Genomic DNA, 20,976 nt, shown 5'->3' on the forward strand with positions numbered 1-20,976 from the left:
GTGTACGATCGAGAATAGAAAATTTCATTATCTTTAAGCGGAAAACTTACCGTTGGTTACGGGAAAGCAGGCGGACAATATTATCCTTTCCTTTGGAATCGGCTTGAAAGTGTTGGGAAATTTTGGTATATGTTTCAAAATCTATGGTAGCTATGATGAATTGATTAATATGTAATAAGGTAAATTGAATGTTTAGTACGCAACTTGATGATCGACCGGTAAATAAAAAAAAAGTAGCTAAGTTAATCGAATTAAACTTGTATTTGCTCAAGCAGCGGGGAATTAATCCCCCCACTTAGTGAAAATGGATGGTGGAATATCCCCGGACAGTCCCCCCCCCCAACTTGGGACCTAACCTACCGGGGCGGACTTAACGAAATTTAGTGGAGTGATACTAGAGATGATTTGACCCTGGCATGCAAAAAGCCGGACCCACCCGGGGCCGAGTGATAGCGGTTCCCGGAAGTGCAAATGGCCTCGCCGGAAATCCTTAACTATTGGTCCGATTGAGCTCGTTTTTACGTATGTCGTAGCCCTAGGTGAGGAAAGCTTAAGTTTGAAGTTTCGGAACCCCAAGGTTACCCCGGCCCGATTTACGCCCTAAACAAACAAACCCCCACCCGACTTCCGGAGGCTAGGGAGCTGAAACTTACAGGGATGATAGATAGTGACATGGTCTATCGTATGTTAGGGCGATAACCCGATTGGGTGATAATAGCACGGGTTATTAGCACTTGGGATAATTACCCCCTGGAGGTGTTAATAGGCAATTTGCGCAAAATAATAAGCTAAGGCATATCGATTTTATGGCATTTATGTGTAGTATGACCCACCCCGGTAAAAAGGGTCCCTACCGGTGCGGACTTAACGAAATTTAGTGGAGTGATACTAGAGATTATTTGACCCGGGCATGCAAAAAGCCGGACCCACCCGGGGCCGAGTGATAGCGGTTCCCGGAAGTGCAAATGGCCTCGCCGGAAATCCTTAACTATTGGTCCGATTGAGCTCGTTTTTACGTATGTGGTAGCCCTAGGTGAGGAAAGCTTAAGTTTGAAGTTTCGGAACCCCAAGGTTACCCCGGCCCGATTTACGCCCTAAACAAACAAACCCCCACCCGACTTCCGGAGGCTAGGGATCTGAAACTTACAGGGATGATAGATAGTGACATGGTCTATCGTATGTTAGGGCGATAACCCGATTGGGTGATAATAGCACGGGTTATTAGCACTTGGGATAATTACCCCCTGGAGGTGTTAATAGGCAATTTGCGCAAAATAATAAGCTAAGTCATATCGATTTTATGGCATTTATGTGTAGTATGACCCACCCCGGTAAAAAGGGTCCCTACCGGGGCGGACTTAACGAAATTTAGTGGAGTGATACTAGAGATGATTTGACCCGGGCATGCAAAAAGCCGGACCCACCCGGGGCCGAGTGATAGCGGTTCCCGGAAGTGCAAATGGCCTCGCCGGAAATCCTTAACTATTGGTCCGATTGAGCTCGTTTTTATGTATGTGGTAGCCCTAGGTGAGGAAAGCTTAAGTTTGAAGTTTCGGAACCCCAAGGTTACCCCGGCACGATTTACGCCCTAAACAAACAAACCCCCACCCGACTTCCTGAGGCTAGGGAGCTGAAACTTAGAGGGATGATAGATAGTGACATGGTCTATCGTATGTTAGGGCGATGACCCGATTGGGTGATAATAGCACGGGTTATTAGCCTTTGGGAAAATTACCCCCTGGAGGTGTTAATAGGCAATTTGCGCAAAATAAGGAGCTAGGGCGTATCGATTTTATGGCACTTATGTGTAGTATGACCCACCCCGGTAAAAAGGGTCCCTGTAAGTCTTAGTTCCCAGTTGACCCTTCCAGTGATAATTGACCTTTTCCGGGAAAAGTGATAACGGACCTTGAAAATTGAATTACTTAGGAAGTAATTGTCGGATATGGATGAAACTTGATAGGCATGACCCTCATATGACCCCGAATCGGTTGTGGGAGATTTGACCCCGGGGTGACCTTTAATTGACCTTTTGGGTTTTAGCCTAAAACCCCCTTTAAATTAACACCGGAAAATAGCTCAAATCATATGTTTTGTAATTAGGGGGGCTTATTGACAATCTTATTGATCTGGGAACATGATTTGCATGTATGTGGAATGGATTAGGCATTTCCCCGAAATCGATGGAATATCTTGGCTTAACGTGTAATGGTATATTGTTGGAATTATTAAGAGTGAGCTAAGCAGACATTGGGTTCAATTTGACTTGGTGAGTGAACTATAAATAGAAATGCGTCAATGGCACAGAAAAGTAGCACATATTAAATTAGCAATATAATCGAGGAAATAGGGGAATTGATTACTCTAAATGTTAGGATTGTACAGAATGCTCCATTGTCTTCTGGTCTTCTGGTGAATGTTTTATTGGCTCGATTGGACCCCCAGTTAAGGGAACGGCTTACCCCGAAGGTCGATTAGGTTGAAATTTGAATAGGTTACGTATGGAAATTTTTAGATTATGTTGAACGAGAAATTAAGTTCATTGGGACTTTATCCTAGCCATGGGATGAGGGAAAAGATACAGGAAAATTAAATAAAGTCCTTGGGCATTTTGATATGTAAACATAGCTTTAATTAAGTTGGAGTTGCATTTGTTGTTTGTTTAGCATTGCTTTGATTGGCATTTCGAACTTGGCATTTAAATTAATGTAGTGCTGTTGGGTTTAAGAACTGGAACGCTGCGTAGGAGGCACATAAGTAAATGTTAAGACTTATACGGAATATCGGATCTCTAACTAAAACTCAGGGTAAATAGACTTAAGGTACGAACAATCCGGACGAACTTTACGGAGAGAGAACGAAAGTTGACGAAGACTAAGTAAGTCGGTTAGAAAAAGTTATAAATGCCTTAAAGGAACAACTTCGTGAAAGTTGTTAATTTATCGGGTGAGGTGATGTTTCTAGATACTTTCGGGGATAAAGTGTAGTTGAGAGGGATAGAAAGATAGTAAAGAGTGGAATATTGATAAACCGTTGGAGGCAGTTAGTTGGTTAATAAGAATCGCAGACCCTTTTCCTTAATTGAACGATTAATTTATATTTCAGCCAGTTATAGACTACTCTGTATCTGGTTATATTCATTTCTTAATTCATTCTTATTATTGGAATTGTTGTTGCGATCGACTATTGATTGACGGGCGAGATACCTTCGAAGGAGCACAAACCGAGGGGCAAGCAGCATAGTACAGTACAGAGCAGCCAACAACCAAATCAACCCTTTTGGGATTGTAAACAGTACTGGGAATCGGTTGCCCCGCTGACGTCAGTACCAAAGGGAACATATTGCGGCGGTGTGAAATAGCAAGCGAGACCGGCCTAGAGATATTGTGAATTCCCCCAGTGTTTACACTGACTATAAGTTGTTAAATTACAGCAGAGGAGCGAAAGAGAGCGGAGAACCGATAAGGGGCTGTCGAAGTTGCTTACTCAGACCGAGCTGCGACGGACGTATCGAGACCCCGGACGGTGCTCTGCTACTAGTACCCGATCCGAGGACATGCCAGTACGAAACAGGGCTAACCATCACAATCCAGCAGCACCCGCTTATCCGAGCCTTGATTGCCACATTAAACGAATTGGCACGATTTGACCCCTTAGAAGCGAATTACGTTCCCCTGATAGCTAGAATGTCGGGATTGGAATAGAGTATAGATCGGAATTTTAGGTGCTTAAAATGAGTTAGCATTTCAGAAAAAGGGTCTTCTCCTACCCCTGGGAGGTCGGAACGTTAATGGGATAATTGAAAAAGAACCTTAGGAAGATTGATTAATTAAACATAACTTGGTTTAGAGGTGGAATTGGACTTGATATTTGCACAACTTAGTTAGAGATGAATGAACCCTAATGAACTTGGAATTTAGAATAGTGTCGTCAAAGAAAGAATTCGGTTAAGACCTTGCGAAAAGCGTACCAAAGTAAAAGTCAGGACTTGTATTTGGAATTATATTAGCTGAATTAAATAACTATTGGAAATTTTTGCGGTTGTACTGAGCGGACGAGACAGCCCGAAGAGCACTGCACAAAGGGGCAAGTAACAGAATACAATACGGAATAGTTGCCACCAACTTAACCCTTTCGGGGTTGTGGATAGTAGCGAAGCTCGGTCGCCCCGCTGAATTCATTGTCCAAGGGATCACTTTGCGGTGCCGTTAAGTTTGTGAACGGACCTAAAGCAGCAATCCCCTAAATCTACAATTCATGTGTTGTTGCGAACGGAAACGAGGATAGAGCGAATAGAATACTGGTCAAGGGGCAAGCAGCATTAACAATAAAGAACAGCTAACCACTAAATCAACCCTTTCGGGATTGTGGAAAGTATAATTAAACATAATTAAAAGAAATGCATACCTTTATAGTCTACCCTTTGGCAAAACGATTACGCTAAGAGTGCGAACGGTTGATTATCATAGTTAGAGTGAGAAAACTTTTTACGAAGTTATTGGATAGTTGGATATCCTAGATAGAGAAAACAGTTTGAGACTTGTGAGGATAGGGTAGGGACTCTTCCCATTGTCACGAGTCGAAGGTGATTTCATTGATTTCTTCGGATTGAGAGACAGCTGCTCGAGCTAGCAAGATTTCAGCCGAAAGAGTCATTAATGGAATTGTAGTTTTGAAATCTGCATCGCGGAGGCAGTCACGAAGATAGATGGCGGTTTCTCTTGATTAGTGAGTTGATACATTACATTCTGGCCGCTTTAAAGGTCCTTCTGTTTTTAGAAGATTATTTGAATTTATATAAAAATATCATCATTGAAGTTGTTGCAATCTTTTGATTAAACTTAACGTTTAACTATGCTACTGGGCTCTATGTTGCATTAAAAGGATCATCGGCTGGTACAAGTTAGTCTTTTGATCAAAATAAGCAATATATGATTGATTCGTTTTTGAAATCCAAGTTCATCTTACATGAACGTATTTGCTTCAGCTGATGGGTTGTGCAATTTTTCACTTATTTCGAATTATTGGACTATGTTGCATTTCAATGAGATTTTGATTTGCCTTTTTGGGCATTTAGTTTTGTATCGTCGAATAGCTAGCTTCACTTTTCTAAACTGAATTTAATGTATTTTCAAAACCAAATCTTTTCGATTATTAGCTCAAAATGAGACGTTTATTTGATTAAAAGCAGTTTAGACGCTGAATATGATTGGTTGGAGACATGACTGAAGCCTGAAAATTGAATTAATCTGAAAATTGATTTTACTGTGCAGCACGTGATTCGCGGGATGTCGAAAATTACCGAGGGTTTGGACGTTTTTTGAACTTAAAAGGCCTTTTTCATTGCGCGGGAGGGGGGATCCCGAAAATTTGGATCATTTGGATAAACATGTCAAAATCGGCCCAAAAGTTTTATTGGCACATAATTTTCAGTAAATTAATCCAGACGGCAATCTATTGAAAAGAGTTGCAAAGAGTTTTTTTTCAATTTGGTGCTTTTTGTCAACCAAAAAAGGACGTCGTAAAACAGTCCCAATAGGGAGTGTGTTTGTGGCCAGGGATCGAATCACTGAGGAGGAGGAGGCATCCCGCACAAATGCGCTGCTGTCAAACTCGACCGAGAGTTCTGACATGGACACAATTTTTGAACCGGATATTTGCTTCACCATAAAGTTTTTCAGTGATTTGTTTTTAAGTTTTAGATTTTATAATCGAATTTCCATTTTTAATTTCCAATGACAACCGACAGTTGGGAATAAACAAACTAACCTCAAAATGGTTTAAGACAGTTTGCATGAAATAAAATGGCTTCGAACAGCACTTTAATACTCAGAGCAAGATTTCCTGAAATAACTCCATGGCAAAAGTTGGGCCAAATTTTGATTAAAAATTTGTACCAAAAAAAGTCAGAATATGTTTTACGCCAGGAAAACATTCTTTTAGTTTCAGAGCCTTAGCTCTTCCTCCGCAATAAAAGTTATTTGTTATAAAAGTTTTTTGTTGGTTATTCTTTTTGATGACAGCTGCAAATTAACGAACGTTGGAAGGTTTCGTCTTCCTCTAATCGCACCATGCACAAAAAAGACACAATTTCGAAGAAAAAGTTTTTTTGTATAGTTTTTGAGAGCCAATAAACGTAGTGGAAACTCATATAAACTGGACGACATTGAAAAAGCATCATCAAGAAGTTCACAAAAGCTTTCCTCAAAAAACTAACTAAGCAAATTGTGAAAACTCAAGTGGAGTTTCTTCGTAGGCTTCAAAAATTATTATGCCTGACCTTAACAATGAAAACCCAGTTTTGATCAATAATTTAGTTTCAAAAAATTTCTGGGTCTGAAAAATCCAGTTTTCACCATCTGCACTAAGTTTTTCATCGGAGTTAACTCTTTCTTCAATAATCGGAGAAAAAAATGTTTATGCAGCGTAAAAAAATGTGAGCAAAAAAAATTTGATTTGTTCATTGTGGCAATTTTAATATATTCAGCTGTTTCTTGAAATATCACGCGTTCTGAAAAACGTCGTGTAGTTGATGAAAACTTGCCTTTTCAGACCCAGAAAGCACTGGTAAGTCTTTAAAACCAAGTTTTGTTAATTTCATAGAGGGTACTTTTGATAATTTTTTCTTGGTCTATGCAAAATTTTTGCTGAATTTCGATGGAAATTTTGTCCAAAATGGACATTGGGGACAGGCATTTTAGAGAAAAAAACTGAATTGGCAATTAATTTTGTCCACTAATGTATTGCTATCTACTATCAGAAAAAGCAAATCAATTTTCCCATTTCCGAAAAAACTGCCCCTTGATAAAAATTTGGGCTCATCGGTTTTTGCTGTCGCGTTTTCACTTGCCAATATAGGTTGTGTTGAATTGGTTTTTTTTGCAGAACTAAATGTTTCACAATTTGAATCTGATTTCTCTATTTAAGTTCAGTCGATTTCTGCTGTTAAAAGGAATGTAAACTCCACTATCGAACAGCAAACGTGAGTGAGTTTTGTTTCGAAGTTGGATTTTTATTCAGATTTTTCAGTGGAATAAAAAAGCTAGCTACTGATCCAGTTTTCTCAAGTTGGGTCAATTTTGTTCCAAAACAGTGTCAATCATAAGTTATTTAAATTCAAATAGCTGTAAAATCATATTTTCTTTGATATTCGAACGTTGAATTAATTCAAGATCATTTTATAAAACTTTTCTGTGTTTTCATTGACTCTTTTCCTATTGTCTGCTTGGTTCGCTCCATAAAAAAGTGACTTATTTTGAAGTTTTTTTGCTTGACTAACTATCTTATAAATTTTTAAATAGTTTCACAAATCGATTCGATCAATAGAATAACTATAAATAATTGGAAGAGTCATCGCTTGAATAGCTTGCTTAGAAACAGATTAATTTTAATTTAGAAAAACTGAAACTAAATGCAATCCCATTCTCTCTATGAAATAACTTGAGTATTTCAATGCGTGATTAGCTTGCTCCGATTGTAGTTTTTTCGCGAACCGACCTGCTTTTTTTTTTACTTGAAATATTTCAGTTTAAACAAATGAATAGTTTGCTCGAAACGTTTTTTGGAACCGAATCACGCAGTAATTGAATTTTTAATTTTTCGAGAATCATGCCTTGAATGGCTTGCTTAAAAAAAACTCAATTTATCGCAAGTCGTTTCGCCTCGTTTTCAAAGTTTCTTTGCTTGAATAGCTTGCATTGTGTGATTCAAAAACTTTTTGCAAATCGATTCGGTCTTTGAAAAAACTTAGATAATTCAAAATATCATCGCTTGAAAAGTTTTTTTTTCAGAAAAAAATTGTGGTGTAAGTAAAAAAAAGAAATAGCTCGAAATTTTTCAAAAGGTTCCTCGTTTCAATGGCTAGCCTAGAACATCTTACGTTTTATTCGAATCGTTTTTTTAAAGTTTTTCAAAATTTTATTTCTCGGTTGAACTGCTCGCAATTTGAGCTGTTTGCAAGTTTATTCACATCATGGAATGATTTTTTTCAAAAAAAAAATCAAATTAAGTTGCTGGAATAGGTTTCTCAGAAAACTAACTTGCGCAACCAGTTTACGGTATGAAATATCTTTAAAATTTCATAAGCTTCATCGCTTGATTGGCTTGCTTAAAAACATTTTGAATCAGAAAATTTTTTTGAATCGATTTAAGGTTCAAATTAACATCATATTTTTTGCGTATCGAGTTAAAATATGAAATTCTATCACACTTGCGATAAACAACGGTATTTCAATCGGTTACTCGACTTTTTTATTTTCGGTAAATAATTTCGTTCTCATAATTTCTTATTTCAAGATCGCCATTTTCAGCAAATTGCACGTTCAGTACTTCTAGTTACTGTGTCTATAGTTAATGCGTTAATGGATCTCATAATTTAAAAAGTTTCAGCTGTAACATTTTTTAGTAGACTTTATTAACTTCGGCCCTATTTTTGCCGGTTTAATGCCAGCTGTTTATTTTAAAATGAATTGTCTGATTCTGTTCAAAGAACGTGCACGCGCAAACGCTCTTATGTGCACGCTTTTCAAACACTATTTGTGAAACACGCTAAGACTTTCAGTTTGAAAAAAAAACTTTGAAGCAATTTTGTTTGATGTTTTTTTAAATGTTTGTTCAGTTCTTTTGAAGGCATGGTTTCTGATTTTTTTGTTCTGATAGTGTGTGTAGTTAGCTTAATACAACTTAGTATCAAAATTTTGTTTTGATCGATTTCATTTCCAATCCTTTCAAGGTGATATAAAATAAGTTTCGGAAAAATAAGTGTTTTTTTTTCATGTTTTTTTTCGTGTTTTTTTCATGTTTGTGATCTTTTTGTTGTATTTCAGCTGCCTTACCGTTACTTATCAGCTTACTATTTGACAGGATTGTTGTAGTTTTTCAAATTTTTTTTCTGCATTTTTGTTATAGTAATTGTTTAAAATTTTTGTATACAAGTTTTTTGAAACTTTAATGTTTATTTCTTTCGTGCACTTTGATTTTTGTTTTAGCAAGCAATCTAAGTTTTGATGAATTGTGGATTTTTTGGATCATAATTTTTTGGCCGAATTTTTTCTTTTTTTGTATCCTTTGCATCTAATAGTATTGAGGCAGAGATGAATTGAGTTTGTGTATCTTAAATCCGCTATGCATGTTTTTGTTAATTGATTTCGATAAAAATTTTCAACCGGCAAATTCTTCAACATAATTCATTTAATTATTTCTTTTTGTTTCGTAAGAGCCAGATTATCTTTCGAATTTTGGCATGTATTTACGTTTCGCAAGTGGCGCGTAGCTCTGCTTGGCCTCTCTGTGAAAAAAAAATCGCTTGAATGTCTTGAGAAGAAAAGTTTTGCGAACTGTTTCAAGATGAATTACACTGGAACAATTCGCTTGAATGAATAGCTATCAAATTTTGCAAACCAAATTACGATAGGGAATCGGAGAATGAAAAATTCAAATATTTTAATTGAAGCCATCCAATGATGAAACTTTGAAACATTTCCTGTGATTTCAGGAAAGGAATCGGATAGCAAGTTTTTTTATTAGAGCCATTCATATGGAAATTTGAATCATTTTATAGATCGAATTGATTTGCAACTAACCAACTGGCTATGCTAGTTATTAAGTGAACAACTTATTTCAATATGTCAACTTATTTCATAACGCGAATCAGTCCACGAACAATCAAGATTTTCCTAAGCATGCTTTTCAAACTATGAAACTTTGAAATATATCAAGTTATTTGATGCATAAACTGCTGGGTTGGCGAAAAATTTAAGTGTTTCTAAGAAAGCTATTTAAGTAATGAAGCTTTGAAAAATTTTAAAGATTTTTCATGAAGCGAATTGGTTTACGAAAAGTTTTTCATTAGCAAGCTATCAAAGCTTCAAAACCTTGAAATATTTCAGGCTATTTCATGAAGGAAATCGGTTTAGAAAAAGTGTAAGTTTTCTCAAGCAAGATATTCAACTTAATCAAGTAATTTCCTAGACCAAATCGGTTCGCGAAAAGTTCGAGCTTTTTTAACCAAGTTAGTCAAGCTATGAAACATTGAAAATTTTCAATATGTTTCATAGAGTAAATCAACAAGTTTCACTTAAACAATTTATTAAGCTACGGAAATTTGAAATATTTTTAGTCATTTCATGAAGTGAATCGGTTCCTGAAATATTTAAATTTTTCTCAGGCAAACTTTTGAACCTTTAAAAAAGTTTCAACTTATTTCGTAGACCGAATAGGTTTGCAAATTGTTTCGGTTGTTCCAAGCAAGCAATTCCAGCTATGAAATTTTGAAATATTTCATGTTATGTCATAAACCGAATCAATTTACAAAAACTTAAAGTTTTTCTAAGCAAGCTATTCAAAACTATGAAACTATAAAACAATTCAAGTTGTCTCATAGACAAATCGGTTCACGAAAAGTTAAAGTTATGCTAGGCAGGCTATTCAAGCCTTGAAACTTTGAACTATTTCAAGTTGTTTCGTAGACTGATTCGGTTTGCAAAAACTGTTATATTTTTTTTCAGGCAAGCTATCAAACTACGAAATATTTCAAGTTGTCTCATAGACAAGTTATTTCATATATCGAATCCCTTTTTCTAAAAGTTTGTTTTTCTAAGCATGGATTTCAGACTGAAATGAATCGTTAAAAGCAAATTTTTGAATTTGAATTGAGTTCATCTCGCTCTAATTGTTTCTCTGACTGATTCTTAAAGGTACTGATCTGAGCGTTTGAGTTAGTTGGCCCAAAAACAATATCAATTTTTAACAAAATCCGAAATCAGGGTTTGGCTATTTTGTTATGACAATATTCTTTATCAATACTTCCAAAATTTTCCCACTACAAAAGTTGGTCATTCGGTACCAGATAACTGTTTTTGTATACAAACTATGAATGTCTGAAACTGCATCTCTGAATTTAAGAGGGTTCAATTTGTTTCCGAATGGCAGCCTCGATTAAAAGACCCATGAATTGTTTCGTGTGCTGAAAATATATAAAGCTTGAGACCCTCAAATAAAAAGCGCTTTCAACTTAAAAACTAAATTTCCAGCAAATTAAAAAATAAAAGACGCGGTTTTTAATCGAAAAAAGACGAGTACTTATATTTTACAGTTGCTTTATAGCCTTTTCAATTGTTAGTCTGTGGCCTAAACTTGTTACTCCCAACTCGGCCAAATCTTCTTTCGAAAGCATTTTCAAATGACTGCCTACAATATCGTTTGATTTGAATTTGTCTTCATAATCAGACATCTTAATTGATCTCAACCACTCGCAAACTGTTTCTACGCTCCACTGTTCGACTGGCTGCATGTCAATTGCCATCGATGCTACATTACCGCTGGCACCGTTTGTTAAATTCGCATTCTTATTGGTCGAAACATTAGGCTTAGCTGCTACAACTGGTTTCGGAGATGAAATGTGATTGGTCAAATTTGGAGCTGAAATCGGATTGGCTGAATTTGTTTGCACTGATGAGTAGCTGAATGGTCGACCAGAAGTCCCGCTGTAGTTCAAGTTGAATCTCGGAGTAGATACTAACGGTTGGTCCGGTTTTTCTCTACTAGTAATGTCAAATCTCGGGTATGTGTGAGACGCTACGCCTAAACTGCTACTGGTGACGGCGGTATTCGGCGATGAAATGTTAAAGTCAGATTCAGACGAAAGAGGTTTTTGGGCATTCTGAGAAGGGTTCCTTAAGTCGGATGTATCGGTTGGGATCGGGGCTGAGGAAGGAGGCGTTGGTCCTGCTTTGGGTTGCAACAGTGGTTTTGGGGGAAGTGCGCCGACATCTACAAAATTATTTAAATGGTTATAAAAAATTTGTTTTGGCATTTTGCAAACAACCGAAATCATGAAAACCCTAACTTTGAAGTTCTATCAATTGTGCTGTAACCGCTTGTATGAGACGCACATCAGAAACCACCAAGGTTTATATATGATTGATATAAAATGACAATTTTGAAGCAATTCAACAAACATTTTTTGCTGACAAACTCGAATTTTTTTGAAAAGATCCCATGTTGTCCAGTTGGGATTTTTCCCTATCTGTGAAATTTGTTATTCATGATTTTTTTGACCAGTTTTGTCGAAAAAAAATAAGGTGAGCAGAACAATTTTCCTGTAACATATAATTAAATTGAACCATTCTCCAGATAAACGCAAGCAGCCAGTTTCAGATCACGATATTTTTTCCCTACACAATCGATTCGAAAATAAAGGGGAATACAGTTGTGGCATATTGCAAATTAGAAATTAATTTTTTTAATATTACTTACGGTATTCACTATCACAAATCAGTTTGTGTGTAATCGTTTAGAGCTACAAAAGTGTTAAAAAAACGTAGTTAAAACTAATCCAAGACAATTAGGTAATTGTTTAAGCTAAAGACTAGTTTAATAATGAGTTTTGAAATAAAAAAAAGGATTTCTACAAAGATTTTTATAGTAAACTTTTAAACTAGGACTAGTTTAATTTTCTTAAAAAGGTTATGCTATGCTAAGAAAGGTTCACATTGGACTTTTGAAAATTCTCGATACATTTTTCTGAAACATCATGACCGCATTCATTTTTTGTTTTTGTAGGTAATTGTTTTCTTAACCCGTTTCAGTCATGCTATTAATTCACTATTTCCTAAACGAGATTTTAACTACTACAACTCCCCCTCCCCCTCCCCCACGTCAACTTTCATCCCCCCAGCGAACTATAGCCATAGTAACATCACTGTGAAGAGGTGTAGGGGTACATTTTTTCTCTTACTTGTCTATGCGTCTATTGACTAAAATTGAAAAGATTCCTAAAATGTGTGTCTTACTGTTCTGTTGTCCGAAGGTGTTCAAATACGATGGTTTGCTGGGCGTGACCGACTGATTGATCAGCTGCAACAGTCGATCCGACTTAGGATAATTGGACCGGCTCAAAACCTCTTTCGCTGTCGGACTGCGACCAGTCTCTACGACGCTCTTGGTCGATACTTCCGAGCTCATACTGCCATTTGGTAGCGTCGGAGTATTCGTTGGAGTCGTGGATTTACTTCGGTTTTCGTATTCGCTGAGTATTTCATTCAAACCTGTGCGACTTGCAGATAGAGGCCTGTCTCCTTGTCCACTTATACTGTTTGTATTTATGTAACTGGTTTTAGGAGGCACTATTGCGAGGTGAGAAGAGTTTGTTGATGTTGTTGTTGTGTTGACTGAAGTGATGTTCATGAGGTGGTGGTTGTGACGTTGTTTTAAGAATGTTGAAACCGGAGGCTGTCTTTCGGATCTCGTTGAGTCGGGCGAGGCACTGGCCGACTCATATCCCTGATGAAAACAATTATAGGATAACAAGAAATATGGAAGTTTCTAGAGCTAATGCTAAATAGTTTTTTTTCTTCATTTTATCCCTCCGCACGCTATGTAAAATAATAAGAGGTTATTTAGCGTCTCGTATCATAATAAGATGACAAAGTTACTTGTTGTTCCGACTTTCGATACGAAAGTAACGGAATATTTGTGCTCGGGGTGGGTTTTTTTTCTTCAGACAAATTTTGACTTTTTAACTAGCCATTTTTGACGGAATTTTCTTATATCATCCAAAAGCTATTGTTGTCCTGAGCTTAAATTTGAAAAGATATTTCACTTATGACCTTTTTTCGTAAAGTTATGGGGGTTTAAAGATTGCCATTTTGGCCAATTTGGAACAATAAACGCGCGATATATTTCGCGCTATTAACGCGTAAGCGGAGATTTAATCCGTCTTAGAAATCGTTCCAAATTGGTTCAAGAAAACTTATATGCCATAAGTGATATTATAATAGGAGCAAAATCTATCTTTTTGTACTTTATATGGCGTGTGGGGGATGATTTTCATAAAAATTTTCAATTTTAAGAAAAAAAAATTTCATTTTATTTTATATTTAATTTTTTTTCGTTATTACTGCTCATGAAACCTCAAAGGGCAGTCGGAACATCCAGGGCTTCGCCCTGATACGAGCAGTCTTGTTTAATTCAATTTGGAACGATTTAATCCGCCGCTTACGCGTGTTTTAATAACGCAAAAAATCTCGCTTATATAGCCTAATTTTGCCAATAGCTGTCATATGGTATCGGGTGTTACAACAGGGTTTTATTTCCGTAAAGAACTCGGTTCACAAGATTTTGGAAGTGAACATATTACACGTCTTTTAATTTGCCTCATAGTTATCCCAAAATCAATGAAGCATCCAGCGCATCTGGCGTAGAGGTAACAAAGTTGCTCCAAACGATTAAGGCTTGTGATTTGAACAGGGCCGGGACATTTTATTTTGACAAACTAAAAATTTTCTGCTTTTTCGGATTATCTTCCGTCTGTTTATTTTTTTTCAGCTTAGTTCCTTGAGCACAGACGCTTTTTGAAGAGTCAGTTTTGTTCTATTTGCACAGACGCTTTTTGAAGAGTCAGTTTTGTTCCAATAAACAAGACTGCTCGTATCAGGGCGAAGCCCTGAATGTTCCGACTGCCTTTTAAGGTTTATGGAGCAATAATAACATAAAAAAGTTAATGTAATAAAATAAAATGAAAAAAAAAATTCTAAAATTTGAATTTTTTTTACGAAATCATCCCCCCCACACGCCATATAGAGTACAAAAGAATAGATTTCGCTCAATTATGGCAAATAAGCTCAATTATGGCAAATGAGTAACAAATCAATTATGGCAAATAAGCTTCTTTCATCCAATTTGGAACGATTTCTAAGACGGATTAAATCTCCGCTTACGCGTTCATAGCGCGAAATATATCGCGCGTTAATTGTCCCAAATTGGTCAAAATGGCAATCTTTAAACCCTCATAACTTTACGAAAAATGATCACAGGAGAAATATCTTTTCAAATTTGAGCTCAGGACAACAATAGCTTTCGAATGATATAAGAAAATTCCGTCAAAAATGGCTAGTTAAAAAGTCGAAATTTGTCTGAAGAAAAAAAAAACCCACCCCGAGCACAAATATTCCGTTACTTTCGTATCGAAAGTCGGAACAATAACTTCAACGATGAATTTTGTTTGAGCGGTTTTAAGTTCTGGCTCCGCAATTATTGCGCAAGGAATTAAGCGTGCGATTGTTATGCTCTTGATTAGCAAGCAATGTCAATTCGCGCCATATATTTTTTCTTGTAAACAACTTGTCCAACAAACAAAATCACTGAATCATTTTCCTAATTTGCTTTTTGTCAGACATGTTGGGACATGTCTCCAACAGGAATATTTCGAGGATGTTTGCATTTGAAATACCCGTTGTATTCAAGATTTGTTTTAATGTTGGTTTTAATGTTGGTTTTTTCTTGTTTTCTCGGCTTGAAAGTTTTCTGGAATTTACCTAATTGGCTTAATCGCGTCTACCGGTTCGATAATAATTTCATATTCACTTGTTTTATTTGTCTTTCCTAGCTTTTCTCGACATTTTCAATAAAAAACTTTGACTTAGCGGCTTTTGAAAAAATCAATTTCTTCGAAATTCGAGAAAAATAGTATCAACGGTGAAACATCTTTTCAGTTTTGAGCTCAATGACATCAATGTCTGATTGTATAAATACTCCATTCGAAAATGTATATTCAAAAAGTATCAATATTCGATACTTTCGAAAGTCGGCAGAATTAAAAAGATGCTAATTGTGCTTAAACGACGAATAGTAAGATGGACAAAAAACACAAAAGACTATCTTAAAAAACAAAAAAATCAAGCAACAAACTTGGTCGTGTAGTGAATTTTGGTTTGTCGAGTTCGCCAGCGATGGCCCTTGAGAATCTTCTAGAAGTTTCTCAGGTGGCGGAGGGACATAAAACTGACTGATTAATGCATCAACGTCGGCATCGTCATCGACGTCATTCTGCCTGCAATAATCCAGAGATCCCGAACTTATCCTTGTCTGAGAAGTTTCTGCATCAGCGCTTGATGATGTCGAAGAGTCCTGAGGAGCTGCGGGCGTATACGCAAATGTTTCCGAGTTTTCCCTCTCTATTTGAGAAGTAGTTTTAAAGCTATCACCATATACTGGTTCCCGATGTAATCTTAAATTAACAGTACTGGCGCCAGGCTTATATTGAACAGAATTTTCTTCCGACTGCTTTTGGACTCTTTTGTCAATTGAAGTTGCCGGGTTTTCGACATTATCGTTGTCGACTACCTGAGACTTTCGTTTATTGATTGCCGCCAATAAGTCTCCTTGAAATAAGGAAACTGGTTGTTCGGGTTGTTTATATTGAATAGTTTGGGTCTCGGTTACAATTACACTAGAAGGCGAACACAAAGCAAAGTCCTCGACGTTTGATACGGATCCGGATTTTGATTTCGCCGATTCTGGGACAGTTGAAACTCGATAAGTATGTTTCGTATAGGAGTCTTCATCCGAATCTCCGCTCGGCAAATTAAGTTTTTCGACTTTCTGGGAATATTTAGTAAGCCGAACATGTTTATCTTCGTTAAACTCGGAATCTGAATCTTCGTCGTCGTCGTCTTCGAGTTGTGCGAGTGGCTGGTTCCGCGCATCTTGCATCATCTGGAGCTCGGACTCACGGTTTTTCAAACCCGAACCAAATTGGTGTGGGTTATTATCAGTGTTATTGTAAACTGATTCGCTGATCTCGGGTATCGTAGAAGTCGTACTCGTGTTATCATCAGCGCCGGACTCGTTCTCGGAATCCGAATAATCAGGTGAAGGTAACTTGAATCCCTCGGAAGGTGAAGGTTGTTCGGGTTCTGATGACATTTGGGTCGACGAACTACTAGCTATGGTAACTGAGATTTCTTGAGTCTGAACATTTTGCGAAAGCTGCGAAGAGTTTTCTGTTTCTAAACTAATTTCTTTGTTAGTATTCAAAAGTTGCAATTGGGTTGATTTTTTAGGCTTAAAGCTACTGCTGCCGTTGGCAATCACTGGAATTGCAGACGTGCTAATGCTGTTTTCACTGTGTTGGTTCAGGGCAATTTCTGACATGCGAAGATTTGTATTGAGGTCTGTTGTTGAAAATTCGGTACTGGAATCTAAGTTGTTATCCAAATATCCTTTCTCTTGTGGTTTCCTCTTGGGTGGGGGTGGGGGTGCTGGTTTTTTACTTTTGGATAAATTATAGAAAGTGGATTTTAAGGAAGAGTTGATAGCTGGATTTGCAGCATTGTTTGAGCTATCTTTTGACTTGGACTTAATGACTGGTTTGTGGTTATTTTGGTTATGGTACGAAATATTGGCGTAAACAGTCTGAGAACCATTCGCTGCGATTTGCAACTCCTCGTCGTCTTCAATTAAACAGGAATTTCTGGAAGAAGGTACCGCCAAACTTAAAGTAGACGCCGAAGAACTGCTTAATGCTGTTGTTGATTCATTAGTTGAAAACTTCGTTCGTTCACTCGAGTTTTCGGAATTCGTATTCACAGATTCAGTTGACTCAGAAACCTCCCGGATGTCAAGGGCGCTATGGGAGTACATTTGACTGGACGGAAGTTTTTTGGCATTTCTAGGCGAGTCTCTTGCGCTTTGAAAAAGCTTTGGTCTAAGAGAATCTTGGGTTCCCGATTGACTGATGTTTGTTGTTCTTGTTGAGCTATTTGGAGAACTGCTCACTTGAAAGAGGTTTTGTAAACTAGAAGGAGGATTGTTTGCTTGCTTCTGGCGCCCAGCTGTGTTTACAGGTGTAGCGTCTTCATCTAAATATTAACAGCAAAAAAAAATTACATTTTCATCTTCCCCCACTGCACTGGTAAAAACGGATTTTGTGCTTGAAACTGATTTTGAAGAGTTTGTATAAAGACTCATATCTCAGCGGAGAAGTAGGGGGGGGGGGGCTAAAGGGATAATTAGGTTATGCTAATGCATCTCGTGCTGCTTTTCTGCACAATCATATATCTGTTATTCTTAATTTTTTTTCCAAAATTTGATTTACGAAAACCTATTGACTGAACTTGACCGTCGATGTCAGTGAAAAAATTATGACAATATTTTAATGAGTAAATTACCCAATGAACAATTTTTAGGCAACTTTTAACTGTTATTTTTAGAAGGGGCAAGAAACTGAAAAAGAGCAGAGAGATCTGAAAATTTAAACAGGGATTTAAAAAAATTCCTTAAAGGATCGACCGTTAGAACTGAACAACTCAAAACCTGCTCCTTTCCCAGGTAGATTAGAGGTCTTAAACTAAATTAGCGGCTGAAGATTAGTTAGCAGTACTAACCACTCGCTTCTCTGTGTGGAGGAAGTTGATCCAGAGAAGGACTCTTGATTCTGTTCAAAGACAATGAGGTGTTTGGGTTCCTCTGAGGAGGTTGAGGAGCTCCTAAAAGTCAAGCGATTATTGACTCATAAAATTAATGAACAAGGAATTATCTTCGGACTCTGCTCCATTATAGTTCGCAGAAAATCATCGCCCCATAATGAGAAAATTACAATGTGACCGGGTTGAAAGTTGTTTTTTTTTGTTTGTTTCTAAGCTGGGGGCGGTGCTATAATGGAAATGATAATGTCCATGAAATTGTTAAGTCAAAATCTTTCAGCAAACAGGGCGTTTTTACATGTGATGTTAGACATTGGTAGAAAAATAGAACGAGAACACTTCGAAAACAAAAAGCGCAGACCGTATGAAATTGATACCATAAAAACAACAGTCGAATTGAATTGTATAGAATGTTTACGACTGGGAAAACGTGCATTTTCCCGACGTTTTGAAATGTCTTTGAAATTATGGTAATAAAAAGACATATACTGGACGACATTGAAAACGCATCAAAAATTGAGCCAAGTGTTTTTTTGGGTAAAATGGCTGAATAGGTTTTGAAATCATGCATATCAACTCTTGTACAGCACATTGGTTTCACAAAACCCCCAAATTACATATTGAAAGATTTTTCTTGATTCACAGTTTCAATGAATTTTCAATTATTGCCGTCAGAACTAATGTAAATTTCTAAGCTTCCTTCCCAAGTGCAATTGAAAGCGCTAAGTATTATAGTTTATGTTCAGCAAGCGAATGCTTGCAGAAAATAGCTGGCTTTAACTCTAAACGGAATGATTTTGTGGTCGGATTAGTTCATTGAACATAATGAAAACTTTCGAGAGCAATTTTTTCCCAAATTGGCCAAACTGCATTTTCAAGCCCCCATGATTTTACAGACCAAAAATCATTGTAATCGAACTTTGTTTTAAATTTTGACTAAAAGTTTATAGATATTTTTCAAAACAAAGCCAATCGAAGATTGGAAAAGAATAATGAACGCGCGTAAACCTAAAAAAAAGGTAAAGACTGACTTTGTTGAAAATGTCAACTTTTGAATTTCAAAGACAAAATAGATACCCTTTAAGCTCTTTGAAATTCTAGAACGATCTATGATTGGCGCTTTTTTGATACCATTAACCAGACTTGAGAAAACTGTATCAACAGCTAAAGTGTTTAATCCACTGGAAATCTAAAAATTAATTTCCATTTTCGAAACTAGAAATCGTTCACGTTTTTTTACGCCATTTTCACGTTCGTATTTGGAGAGTGCTATTTACGTCACTTTCAGCAAATGAATTTCAATTGAACTAAAAAAAGTGCATATCTACCTAAGTGCATTCATAAATGCATCAATATGTATGAATGCACATCTGTATTTATTAGAGACTATAATGCACATTTTAAGACTTTCCTGAAAAAAAAACACAAAAAAATCAGCAAGACCTATATACTTAATGATGATTTCAAATTTAACAATTAATTCTCAGCCAATAGCGCAGAGGCAACGCAGATGCGTAGGAAGGCAAATCATTTGTTCAAGTCCAGGTGGAACTTGATTTTTGCGAATATGCATTTTGGTCTTCTAAAAAAATTCATTTTTTAAAGCCTTTTATGGGTATGTTTTTTTTATTAGGTTATTTCAAGCAGCAGGGTGTTCGTGAACTTTTAGAAAGTTTTCTTTTTATTTAGTGCATTTTAAAAATTCCTTAAGGGCAAGTAATTGAGTTGCAGTGTTTGTTGCGGAATTGGTTATATAGTTTTTGTATAAAAAATATTTTAAACATTTTTTTGATTTCTTTTTGGGGCTTAATCATAGTTTTTTTTTTACAGTGAACAGAATTTTGTAGAAGTAACATCTCAGATTTCTCCTACATAGGTAGATAGTTCGAATTCCGGTGGGATCTCTTTGGAAATTTTTTGAATACAGGTTTGTCAAATTTTTGTCGATTCTCTCTTTTTGTTTTTTTAACCCTCAATGTAATTGGCTTTGTTTCGGAGATAAAATGTTGCATTCAAGTTGGCTTCAAATTCTTAAACTTTTTTTAATTCAATTTTTTCCACTTCGATGTTTTTGTTCGAAACTTTGTCGGCTTAGTTAGCGTTCCCGATTGTTGAATTTCCCAATTTAAGATACTTGAAAATTTATTTGTAAATGTTTAAGTTTATTTATTTGTAAAAATTTAAGTTTATTTGGTAGTGTTTATTTTGAAATGTTTTTCACTTTAATTCTTTTTGTATTTTTACTTCTGGTTCGCACTCTAAGTCGAGCAAGCGACTATCAATCTTTTCTTTTTTTATAATTTCGTTTTTTTTTCTAAATGTTTTTTTTGTATGTGTTTTTTTTGTATAATTTGAATGTATGATTTCATCTGATTACAATTTGTAAGTTTTCATTCTGTTTTCATGAATGATTTTTCTACATAATTGATTTTGTGAAATAAAGACCATGAACTTGTGCAATAAAGTGTCTAACAATAAGGAATTGTTGTTATTGGATTTTGGTCTTCAGTTCAACTTGACGAAATACTAAAAATTTTCCTTTGCACAGTCAATAATTTTTGTATCGCCTCATCCACTTGAAAAACGTAAGTCTGATCCTGTCGGTACATAGTTTTGCGAGTATTTTGAAAAAGACAAACGAAAACAAGAATACAATCAATCTTTTCTTTTTTTATAATTTCGTTTTTTTTAAAATGTTTTTTGTTCGAAAACAAGAATAGCCAGTTACTGAGCAAGAAGCACGGAATATTCCGAACATAGTCTTTACAAAACT

At 36.3% G+C, this 20,976-nt stretch overlaps 1 protein-coding gene across 5 annotated transcripts in view; it reads right to left on the reverse strand.

Moving 5' to 3' along the window:
• Window positions 1–11,033: 11,033 nt before the first annotated feature.
• LOC134851092 (SH3 and multiple ankyrin repeat domains protein 2-like) overlaps window positions 11,034–20,976 on the reverse strand; it is a 68,107-nt gene continuing 58,164 nt past the window's right edge. For all 5 annotated transcript variants that reach the window (XM_063867016.1, XM_063867015.1, XM_063867020.1 and 2 more), the window contains 4 exons: window positions 18,165–18,266; window positions 15,688–17,639; window positions 12,792–13,281; window positions 11,034–11,769 (listed from right to left, as the gene is read on the reverse strand). In XM_063867016.1, the coding sequence (XP_063723086.1) occupies window positions 11,087–11,769; window positions 12,792–13,281; window positions 15,688–17,639; window positions 18,165–18,266 (3,227 nt within the window). In that variant the 3' untranslated portion in view covers window positions 11,034–11,086. The remainder of the gene's footprint in view (window positions 11,770–12,791; window positions 13,282–15,687; window positions 17,640–18,164; window positions 18,267–20,976) is intronic.

Source organism: Symsagittifera roscoffensis, chromosome 7 (genome assembly GCF_963678635.1).
Source record: "Symsagittifera roscoffensis chromosome 7, txSymRosc1.1, whole genome shotgun sequence".
NCBI classification, from domain to species: Eukaryota; Metazoa; Xenacoelomorpha; order Acoela; family Convolutidae; genus Symsagittifera; species Symsagittifera roscoffensis.